This window comes from Phodopus roborovskii, unplaced genomic scaffold (genome assembly GCF_943737965.1).
Source record: "Phodopus roborovskii unplaced genomic scaffold, PHOROB, whole genome shotgun sequence".
Classification (NCBI taxonomy): domain Eukaryota; kingdom Metazoa; phylum Chordata; class Mammalia; order Rodentia; family Cricetidae; genus Phodopus; species Phodopus roborovskii.
This window is the reverse complement of record NW_026125295.1, coordinates 3553879-3565916: the sequence shown is the minus strand read 5'-3', so window position 1 is coordinate 3565916 and position 12038 is coordinate 3553879. Positions and strand designations below refer to the sequence as shown.

General features: G+C 48.0%; 1 protein-coding gene across 3 annotated transcripts in view; it reads right to left on the bottom strand.

Moving 5' to 3' along the window:
• Positions 1 to 12038, bottom strand: part of Osbpl10 (oxysterol binding protein like 10) — a 204460-nt gene that overhangs the window by 42015 nt on the left and 150407 nt on the right. For all 3 annotated transcript variants that reach the window (XM_051202005.1, XM_051202013.1, XM_051202021.1), the window contains one exon: positions 5754 to 5908. In XM_051202005.1, coding sequence (XP_051057962.1) covers positions 5754 to 5908 — 155 coding nt within the window. The remainder of the gene's footprint in view (positions 1 to 5753; positions 5909 to 12038) is intronic.

The window sequence follows — 12038 nt, the reverse complement described above, 5'->3', positions numbered from 1 at the left end:
CTGTGTGTGGTGTGTATGTGTCTGTGTGTGTTGTATGTGTCTGTGTGTGGTGTGTGGTCTGTGTGTGGTGTACAGGTATGTGTGTGGTGCGTGGTCTGTATGTGTTGTATGTGTCTGTGTGTGGTGTGTGGTTTGTGTGTGGTCTGTGTATGTTGTATGTGTCTGTGTGTGGTGCGTGGTCTGTGTGTGTTGTATGTGTCTGTGTGTGGTGTACAGGTCTGTGTATGTTGTATGTGTCTGTGTGTGGTGTACAGGTCTGTGTGTGGTGTGTGGTCTGTGTGTGTTGTATGTGTCTGTGTGTGGTGTACAGGTCTGTGTGTGTTGTATGTGTCTGTGTGTGGTGTACAGGTCTGTGTGTGGTGTGTGGTCTGTGTGTGTTGTATGTGTCTGTGTGTGGTGTACAGGTCTGTGTGTGTTGTATGTGTCTGTGTGTGGTGTACAGGTCTGTGTGTGGTGTGTGGTCTGTGTGTGGAAGCTGTCAGGGGCCCTCATACCTCTCTACTGTATTCCTCTGAGGCACAGTCTCCTCTGAACCTGTAGCTTGTGTTTTTTTCAACTGGGCTGGCAGCCAACAAGCTCCAGGCAGTCTCTGTTCTCCACTCGCCCAGGCACTGGGGTTAAAACTCATGGTTTTTCAGAAGTGCCCTTAACCACCAAGCTATCTGTCCCAGTGCTGACTGACATCTTAACTTATTATTATTTTATGCACATATTAGTGTGGTCACATGAGCTAATGTCAGAGACTTCCATGGGTTGGTCACCTTCCCCTTCCACTGTAGGTTCTGAGACTCACATGAAGGACACCAGGTTTTTGCAGCAAGCACTTTTATCTGCTGAGCAACCCAAGAGCCCTGAGCTCAGTGTTTGATGTTTCCAATGTGTAGGTTAAAAAATAGTCTCATGATAAGTATACTGCTACCTGCCCGCCTGCCATGGATATTACATAACTGCTATGTAAATGAGCCTGACATTAGCAGCCTCACGGAAAAGACGCTGAGAAAAACCGGTTCATCTTTTATGATTTTCAGGTCTGTTTAGAAACCAGATAATTCTACGCATTATTAAAGTCTGCCAACCGGACTTAGGCAAAAATTAGAGACAAAAGCCCTGAGGTTTTCACACCTCATATGGCATGCTTCTCACTGGTGTGAATGCTTTAAACGAGAGCCATAATTTGTCTGGATTTATAGACATAGACTTATATGAACCATTACCCATTCAACTGGCAGAAGGCTATGAGATCCCATGCTGCTTAGACATGAGGTATCAAAGAGCTTAATAATTGTTATTTAAAACGTGGTGTCAGAATATTTGAACACCAAAGGCCTGGTTTTGTTTGACCTTTCCGTTCCTTATCCAAAACCTCAGTTTAACAAAAGTAAAAAACAGGTGATTCAAATAGCCACCCTAGCAGGGTCACAATGTTCTAGAGACACAGATGCCCTCCCTGGGCCTAGCAGATTAACTAGATGATGGGCCCCAAGGACCTGGAATTTCTCCCATTAGCCTTATACTGCAGGGCGGAAGACCTGAAGCCTGGTGCCAGCCAGAGGGACCCGTCATGCACAGGAGACTTCACGTGGCCTGGCAATACTCAGGAAGGCCACCTTTATGGACAGACTGGAGTTGAGACAATGAAGAAGCCCCTACAGCCACACTCTGTAAGTAACCCCGATAAAACCTGGTTCACTCAGTTGTTCGGATGGAGTCACTTCCATCCCTGTGCCCTGTCTGGGGTGCACAGATGTCTCCTTACATCCACCCAGGGAAAGCCAAGCAATGGAAAGAACAAAGAAGCCAAAGGGACCTCGGCATCTGCCCCTCTGTCCTAAGACAAGCTGTTCCTAGATAAAGGAGGCTGAATAAAACCTTCTAAGAACGAATTCTGCATCTCAAATAATGTTCCAAAGCTGTAAGTTTGTTCTACTAATAAATGAAACTAGGACCCTGACTCATTTCGCTATGAAAGAACACCACATTCTCACATTTGGTTAGCCCAGCAGAACGGGCGTTAAGATTACTGCATTCCACACTAGAGCCTACCACACTCTCTTCCAGAGCATGGGTTAAACACATGCTGTGTTTTGAACTTTGGTCCTGTGGGGAATTAAGCAAACTAAATTTGAAAATGCATGTGTGGGTCAGCAAAATGACTCAGAGGGGAAGGATGCTTGCCATGAAGGCTGATGACCTGAGTTCAAATCCCCAGGTCCACAATAGTAGGAGAGAACTGACTACTGCATCCCATTACCCCTCCCCCCACAACATTCACTAAAGAAAATGCCCGTGCTTTCCATATGATGGTAACCCAGAGACCACTGCAGGAGATGGCATGTCCTTCTATGTACTTCTGTATTCTAATGATGACTATGGAAGACAGAATGGATGACTGAAGCAATAAACTAGAAGAAAATGCTTTCCTTAAAGTAATGTACAATAACTATGAGGGGCGTCCTTCTGTAAGCTGTGAATATATGTTTCTCTTATTGGTTGACGAATAAAGCTTTCAGCCAATAGACAGGCAGGATTTAGCCAGGTGGGGAATCCAAAACAGGGATAGGGAAAGTAGTAGGCAGAATCAGAAAGATGCCATGTAGTTGCTGGGAAGGTAGGATGCCCAAGCATTCTCCAGTAAGCCAAGACCACATGGAGATACACAGATTAGTAGAAATGGGTTAATAATTCAGAGAGAGTTAACCACAATAGGAAACCTGAGACATCAGCCAAACAGTTCACAATATTATATTATATTATATTATATTATATTATATTATATTATATTAAGCCTCTGTGAGCTTATTGGGACTAGATGGCTACAGGACAGGGTGGAACAGAAACGTCTATCCACATAACTACAATTCACAAACAGAGTTCTTGAGTATGGGGTGTGCGTTCCCATGTGTGCACACACAAGTAGACACCGGAGACTGGGGTTGGGTGTCTTCCTCTGCCACTCTCCACCTTACTTTTCTGAGACATTTTTTCACAGGTGCCAGCGAGCCCCAGGGATCCTCCTGTCTCGGCCTCCTCAGCACACAGACGTACACAACTATGTCCACCTTTTACATGAGTGCTGGGGACCCGAACTCAGGTCCTCACGCTTGACTGACAATCACTTTACCCAGATCCTTAAATTAGTTCTTCACAGAAGGACTACATTCTCTGTACAACTCCAGTGAGGAACCAAAGGAGTGTGCCGTCTTGAGAAAGCCCCTCCATCCCTCCGGAAGTGGGTTTCTCCTGGTCACAAGGAGGCGGCAATACAATGGCCACATTTCACATAATCTAACAGGAGAGCTATTGGGTGGATTTTGCTAGCTGCTTCAACTATTAAAGGAGGGAGGGAGAGAGGGAGGGGGAGAGAGGGAGGGGGAGAGAGGGAGAGGCGCAAAGCATGATGTTCTAAAAAGAAAACTATTGCCTAACTATGGCCATTTGGACTTGGAGAATTGTCTGCCAGGGCTGTCACTGGGGGAAAATGAATCTTTACGAGAGAAGTTGAATTCTCAGGTCTCTGAAAACCATCACGACACCAGACCACTGTCCACCTCAGTCAGCCTCGAGGAGTCGCTGGGCTTTACCTTACAATCCTTTCACTGAAGGACGGATGCAGCACTGGCAGCCAGAGATCAATAGCTCATTCCCATGGTAACGGCCAAAGGGCTTCTTTTTTAAAGGCTAAAGTTAGTCATGTTTGTCATTTTTTTTCCCCCTGTGGGGCAGGAGAGATGGCTCAACCAAAGTACTTGCTGCTCCCACAGAGGACAAGAGTGTGGCTCCCAGCTACCTGTAACTCTGACTCCAGGAAATCAGATACCCTCTTCTGACCTCAGACAAACCACACGCATGGGCGCGCACGCGCACTCACACACATGCACACACACGTGCATCCTTATTTTAATCTTTAAAGGAAATGCAAGACTTGGCTCTCTCCCTCCACCTTGTGGGTCCTGGGACAAACTCGGGCCACCAGGCTTGGTGGCAGACCCCATGTCACCGGCCCCTGGGAGCATGATCAGTGGATACTATCTTCTGCAAGGGCTACTGATGGGTAGCTAAAGCAGTCTACAGCCTTGAGACAAAACAACATCAGACCAGCCTCAACCTTTAAGGAGGCAGAGGACACAGCTACCTAAGGGATAAAGAACACCAAAGGGACCCTCACAACAAGAAACAGGTTCCCCGGGCCTCCCTAGCAGGGACTGAACTCAGGCTGCCAGTGACACCGGAAATAACTGGATCCACTGAGCCATCTTAATGGCCCTGTAATTTTTGTTGTTGTGGTGGTTGTATTTTTTGTTTTCGAGACAGGGTTTCTCTGTGCAACAGTGCTGGCTGTCCTGGAACTCTCTCTGTAGACCAGGCTGGCCTCAGGCTCAGAGATCCTCCTGCCTCTGCCTCCCAAGTGCTGGAATTAAAGGTGTGTACCACCACCGCCTGGGCCCTGAAATTTTTTAGCTAGTTAATTAACATACTCTGTCTCTTTGAGACAAGGTCTCACATCGTCCAGGCGGGCCTGGAACTTGCTATGTAGCTTTTGACCCTCCTGTCTCTGCCCGCCAAGTGCTGGAACTACATGTGTGCACCAGCATGGCCAGCCCACTGTGTTCTTTAAAAAAAAAAAAAATTCTTTTGTGGCTTTTTTTCACCCATCCTCAAACATCAACCCACCCAGTCTACTGAAGAGGACAGAAGGATGCCCAGCAGTCACCAACTATGGCTCCAGCTCCCTCAGCTTCAAGTCTGTCCCAGCCTGAACCCCACCCCCCCACCCCCCGCAGAATCATGGGACAAAGTTCACATCCCTACTGACTGCAAACCCTGCTCAGGCCCCGAAGAAGTAGCAAGATATTCCTCAGCAGATGGCTGAGCTCCGCCAAAGGGAATCAGATGGAGAAGCTCGCTCGTCGGTCGGTTGCTCCACAAAGCTGTCTAAATGCATGTCGTGAGTCCTCCACAATTTTCAGGCTAAAATTATTTTGTTGGAGGTTGAGAACAATCTCTAACAACAACCGGTTAAAACTGGCCTTAGCCTGACTCAAGATTATCATCTCAAGAGAGTGTGCACATCAAATTATAGTTACTGTCAAAAATAACTTGACACAAAATAAAATTGCCAAGGGGAACCACGGTTAGCTCCCTTGCAGTGGCCACTTGGAGGCAGAATTAGGGGACCAGGGCTGCAACAGGAAGGCAGATGGTAGAGTCCTTGAAACCTACTGGGACAAGGCATCTGCAGGGGTTGTTGTCCTGTGACCGAGCAGGGCAATGCCCCTGTGCAGCCTGGACTTGTTGCACGCAACACCTGTGAGAACACCACGCCCCTGGCCTGCTGGAGACATGCGGGAGTTAAGCTTGTGAGGCAGGAGCTTGGCCATGAACCGTATGGAGAAGCCACAATTCAGGGGAGCAGCCTGTTGTCTTGCAACTGCTCCCGTCATGCCTGTAGGTGCATTTAGACACTTTTAGGGTCTGCTAGAATTTCTCCCACTTGAAGTTAAAATGAGGTTCATTTCGATCCAAATTGGAGGCTCCTCACTGCTAGAAAGGCAATTGGCTCCCGGCAGCTGCCAGACACAAGCACAGGGGTGAATACCGGTCAGGGAAGGAGCTGGTTTTGTCTTTCTGGGAAATTCTTGCATTTGATTGATAACGTGCCTCCTCCTAAAGCAGCGAGCAAGTATGTTCACTCGCCGCTTTCTGAACAAGTACTAGCACAAGCAACGGGTTGCTGGGAACGGACCCCGGCTTACCTCTGGTTCCGGCTGCGAGCCATGCTCCTCCTCCGAAGAGTTTGGCAGGATTGCCCATGTTATGTTAGCACTTGCCGAGGGCAAAGAGCCAAGGGTCCCGTTTTTCAGTTGGTCTGTGGAATGTGACGTGGGCCCATGCCATCCCAGGATGGTTTCTGAAATAAAGAGCTAGAATGATGCCAAATATTCTCCAAATCACTCAATCAATCAAACACTGACAGCCTGGGAAATATCTATAGCTCATCATTTGAGGGGATGCTTGTGATAAGGGGGGCTGTTTTGAATTAGGTACCTGACCCTGAATGTAAGAGACATTTTCCTACAGGATCAGGACTGCACTCATCACAGACTGGAAAGAAACGATTTGTATTTGGTATGTATGCATGCACACGGGGACCAGAGGTTCCGGCAAGGGTCTTTCTCGATCAGTCTCCACCTTGATTTTTTTTTTTTTTTTTTTTTTTTTTTTTTTGGTTTCTTTGGTCATGGCCTCTCACTGAATCTGGAGCTTACCAGGCTGGCTGAGTGAACACACCAGGAATCTACCCGACTCCACCTCCCCAGAGCTGGTAATGAAGGTACACACTGCTGCCCTCAGCTCTTTATATGGGTGTCAAGCTCAAACCCAAACCCTCATACTTGTATGGCAAGCCCTTTCCCCAGAGTCATCTCCCCAGCCCCCAACAATGCTTTTTACCAACATCAGACAATGTTATTTTTACACTTTCGAAAATGTTTTCTAACATTCACACTAAAGACTGGGTCATATTGTCAGATATAGGGCATTCAAACTGTGGTCTGTTGTTTAATAATCACAGTTGTTGACAGTGTGGGCACAAAAGGCTGGCCCTGCTGCCAGATGTGGCCAGGTGCAGGAGATAGTAAGAAGACCCATCACTGGGCCAGTATGCCTGGTCCAGTCTAGCAAGAAATAAAGTCTTAGAAATAGCAGCCTGCTAAGCCAAATTCCCGATCTTCCTTTAAGGCCTGGGAAGGGGAAATTTTCTCCTCCAGTATGATTTCTTTTTAGAGTATTATTATTGCCCTGGAATATCTTCCTGAACTTATTAATGGGGACAGGAGTAATTACAGGTGAATTTCTTTACCACATAGGAATCTAGCAAGGTGAATAGATAGGTCGCTCTCAGCTCCCTTCCTGCCTGAAGATTCAGTTCCCCACGTAGGAGCAGAATAAATGAGGGGGTAAAGATGGGGAGGTCGGGGTTGGGGGGTAGGGGTGGCTCTCTCATTCCTACGGGTCTCAGGTGCTCCATACGCAAGGCAATCCTGTCGGCGTTCTTAATCTGCTCAGAGAAAAATCTAGAAATGGTCTAAACCTTTAGCATCCCGAGAGAATCTAATTGGTGAATATAAAATAAGATAGACAGCAGCATAAGTAGGGGAGTATCCCCATCCCCATCCACACCCGTGTGTGTGTGTGTGTGTGTGTGTGTGTGTGTGTGTGTGTTTATACAACTCAAGTACACTAGTATGTAAAACTCACTTCTACATACACACATATGCAGTAGACTACATAACCTCTGGCTAAGCTCCGACTGAAGTAAAATGAACCCTCTTGGCCTTCTCAGCCTGATAGCTGGCAGGCTCCATCCCTCTCCCTGTGTGCTCCAGCCTCCCTGACCTTCAGCCAGAGTTCATTATCATCATAGCGTATTGCACACTCCATCCCTTCTTCCCAGGTGCTGTCCTCGAGACCTCCTCCTGGAAGGTGGGTGCATGGCGGTGGGCTGGTTAGCTAAGCATCACTTGCTCAGAGGCCTCCTGGGAGGTCCCTGGTCCAAGGGCATCCCAAAGGCATCCCAAGCCTCACTGCAGCTCACCGCCTTCTTCACAGGCCCACTGCTGCCTGAGCCCACTCAGGGCACACACCGCCCCACCCACTCAGGGCACACACAATGCCAGCTCCTTGAAGGCAGGCCACGCGGCCCTTGTTGTTCTGACTTCCAAGGGCACCAAGTCACGTATGTGATCCACACACATAAATGCAGAGAAAACACTCATGCACATAAAACCTTTTCAAAAGTGAATGAATTCATACATGAATGAATAAATGAATATTGAAACAATGTGGACAAAGTCTTGTGGCTTAGTCTCTCTTGCCTCACCTAGTCTGTCCATGCATCCACCCATCCGTCTGTCTGTCCATTACCCCCCTCCACCGCCTATGTTGAATCCTGTCTGCTATGGATTCAGTGTTTCATCCCATTCATATTTTGACATCTTAACCTCTACTCTAAAAAGATCTGAAGTCAGAATCTTCTAGAAGTAAGGAAAGTTAAATGAGACATGAGCTGGGTCCTTCATCCAACAAGAACAGTAGCATCCTTAAAAGAAGAAAAGACACGGCGGATGGAAACATGATGGTGGGGGAGAGAAGTGGCCATCAGTGGGAAAGTGGAAACCCCATCGGACGGAGCCAGGCTCAGACATCCGCCTCCGGCACTGCCAGAAACATGCATCCATTAGCCTTGGTGATCGCAGCCCAAGGTGAGTCTTGTCTATGTAAAAATTTGATATTCTGTTCATCATGGGTTGGTTTTGCATGGATTTCAGTTCAAAATACGGTAGATTAGAGAATCATCTGTCACCATCCCTGGGATTTATTACACTAACATGTGTATATACACCGTAGCTATGTAAGTGTGTGTGCACATGAATGCACACATGTGTGCTCCTCAGTGTACATGTGTATGTGAAGTTCAGAGACAATTTTCTGGATTCGGTTCTCTTTCCATGTGGACCTCAGGGACCAAACTCAGATCGCCTGACTTGGCAGCACGCACCAAGGACCAGTGAACCACCTCAAGGGCCTGATTGCTGAGATTCGGAACACTCAAATTCTGTACTCAGGGCTCTGTACCCTGGGTCTCGGTTTTATCTGGACTCTGAACTGATGATGAATAATTTTTCTAGGCATAATTATATAGCTCACATCAAAGTGACAGAGAATTAACCACTAACATATAGAAAAATAACTTCTGTTGTGACTATGTTTGAAGCCCTAGGTTTGATACACAGCACGGCCACACATATACAACATACACACACACAGCAACAGCCCACACATGACATCACCAAAAATACAGGCTGGAGAGGCAGGGAGCTCAAGCATACCCGTCTTCATCATTGACGATTCAACACCTGGTGTATAACGCTCGACTTTGACAACTACAGCATCTTTTAAAGACAGAAGTTCGATTGAAATGTGACCACTCAGGGTGCTGAGGCTCAACAAGCATCTGCCCAGAGGTGTGGTGGGTGATGGCTCCCAGATCCTCCCTGGTTGGTGGTGACCTCTCAGGTCAGTAAACCTTCTAGAAGAAGTTCCAGAGTTACGCTGTAACCTCCAAAGCTGAGAAAAACCTGAGGCATATCTGCAAAGGAAAGCCAGCTGTTCCTAACTTGCACACGTGCCGGGTAGGAACCAAAGTGGTATGCACACGGGAATGCAGAGGCCAGAGGGAAGCTTGGGTGCCAGGCCTCAGGTGTCACCACCGTGTGCCTTTGAAGAGGTGACTCTCTCATCTGCCCTGAGACTTGCTGCTTGAACTAGGATGGTTGGCCAGCCCCAGGATTCCTCCTGTTTCTACCTCCCCAATCTCTGCTGGGATTACAAGTGCATGGCACCAAGGCAAGCCCTTCACGTTTTGTTTTGTTTTGTTTGTTTTTAACATGGATTCTAAGGATGGAACCTGGGTCCCCATGCTTACATAGCAAACTGACAGGGCCATCTCCCAGTCCTTGACTAACAGCTTTCCATGGAGAAAATGCCACTCAAGAACTTTGTTTTGACTACGAGGAGAGAATGTAGCTTTTCCTACCTACTCACTGATGGCATGATCGAATTTCTATCCTGGCTTCAAACCATAAAATAATAGTGACTGGCAGTGGGCAGCTTTACCGGAAGAAGGGAGAAGACAGAAAGGGAAGGCACTGAGTGGTGGGAAAGGCAAAAAGCAAAGCAGATGGCCAGGAAAGCCCAGAATAGTAGTGTGATCATCACATCTACCCGTTTCCAATTCCCACCGTGATGTGCTAATCAACAGCACTTTCCAGGAATCTCGAATCTCAGGAGATGGGGAGAACATTCTGGAACAGGATCGAGGGAATGTGGACTGACTGCTTTCTGCTGTAGTTCTGTTACCTGCCTTGCTCTGTCCTCATTCAGGCCCACCAGGGCCCTGCTGTCACCATCCGGACAGAGCTGACTCGAGCACCATTTCCCAACCCACTTTGTGCCCGGCAGGCCGGAAAGGTCTAGCTCTGACCTGGAAACACAATGTGTAGTTACAGCCTCTGCCTGGAGCTGGGTCTCCACTCCCTACAATAAGCGTGGCAGTAAGGATCCAACGAGAAACAGACAATGCAGTCCTTTGAAGCCCAGATCAAGCTTCCACTCTCCTCCATGCTGGGAACCCAAGTGTATGCCCAGCTCAAAGTTCTGAGTCTGTGTCTGTCCACTTTTCCCATCGTTCTAGACTGGGGAAGACAGACCCTCAGACTCTTCCAGCCAGGCACATGTCCCCAGCAAGCTGCTGATGCTGAGAGACTGCATACTTCAAACCTTGACTGAAAGGCCAGACAAAGTCATTATTCTTTCCTGAAAATGTCTCTGAGAACATTAAAGGGGTCGGGCTGCGTAGAAGGGAAGCAGGTGCACTTGAAAATATGCTTGGGACAAAAGATGGACCAGAGCGCATCTGGAGACAAAGGAGCTTCTGTCCACCAGCCTCCCAAGGAGGCCCACAGAGATGTTACAGATGAACTACTATGACATCACAAGGGGCAGAGGTGGTACTTCCATTCCCAGCACTTGAGGGGTGGAAGAAGGAAGAAGTCCAAGGTCATCCTTGGCTATGCAGTAAATTCAACACCAGCATGGTCTATATGAGAGCCTGTCTTTAAAATGGGCACTGGGGAGAGAGATGGGGGGAAGGGGTGAACAGAAAGGCAGGGAAGGAGAGGGAGAGGGAGAAGGAGGGAGGAAGGGGGGTGTCAAAATTCACTGATTTTAAAGAACACAGGGCAAGAACCCAAATCCTGGGCAAGTTAGACTCACACACAGGGCTGTCTGGGGAGCTTCAGGTACGACAGCAGTGGAAACCCGAGAGGCTTTGCATCCATCCCATCACCCATCCTGGCTCTCCTCAGACACAAGCACATCTCCACCCGTGTGTGTGTGTGTGTGTGTGTGTGTGTGTGTGTCTGGTTTGCTATCGCTCCTGACAGTCTCAGGGCCCACAATGATGAGCAGACACATTTTGTGGCGACGCACACTCTGGTCTGCTAGCTAGGGATCAGGTTTGAACTCTGAAGACCCGGATGTCAAAAGGGACTCCATTTCTTCCCCAATGCGTGGTACAGATTTAAAGGACTTGTGTGCACTGTTTCAATAACTGTGTACCACAGGGACCAATCTTCAAAGAGTTGGGAGCAGAAGAGATGAGTTACCCATGATGCTTCAGTCTCCCGCCAATCCACTCACTTAGGGGTGTAGTGGTGGGCAAAGATGGCTTCCAACTTCCGGGCATGTTTACTGACAAGAAAGACGGGGGGGGGGGGGGGGGGGGCAGGGGTGGAGACAGCTCAGATGGGGATGGGGTTAGGGAGACAGCTCAGGGTAGATAAAGTGCTTGCTTTGCAACCATGAGGACCTGAGTTTGACCTCTGGCACCTGTGTAAAACTAAAAAGCAGGTACATGCATGAACTTATAACCCAAGTGTTGGGGATGCAGAGATAGGTAGGTCCTTAGGCACCCTAGCTCAACAGTCTAGTCTACTATTCTTTTTTTTAAATGTTTTTATGGTTTTTAGTTATGTGTATGTATGTGGTATGGTGTGTGTGAGGGGAGGGACGGAAGTAATATGCACATGAGTGGAGGTGTCTACAGAGCCAGGAAAGGGCAGCAGATTGCCTGGGGCTGGGGCTACAGGCAGGTGGGTGACACCCAATGTGGGTGCTGGGAATCTAGCTCTAAAGTGTTCTTAACCCAAGCCATCCCTCCACCCCTGTACCTATTCCTGCAGCTTTCTGAAGCCTGAAATCACTTACTTCTTGGGTTTTGGGTTTGCTTTGTCTGGAGATGGAGTTCTTTACCGACCAAGCCATCTCCCTGGCCCCCTCCTCTCAAGCTATTTTTGCCTTTATTGTTGAACTTAAAGTTCAGTAATGTCTTTCTGTCTGCTTACTACTGACTCCTCAGATAGGACTGGATTCTCTTAAGACCCTATGCTCCTGCCTTCGGCTTCTGGGAGTGGAATTAG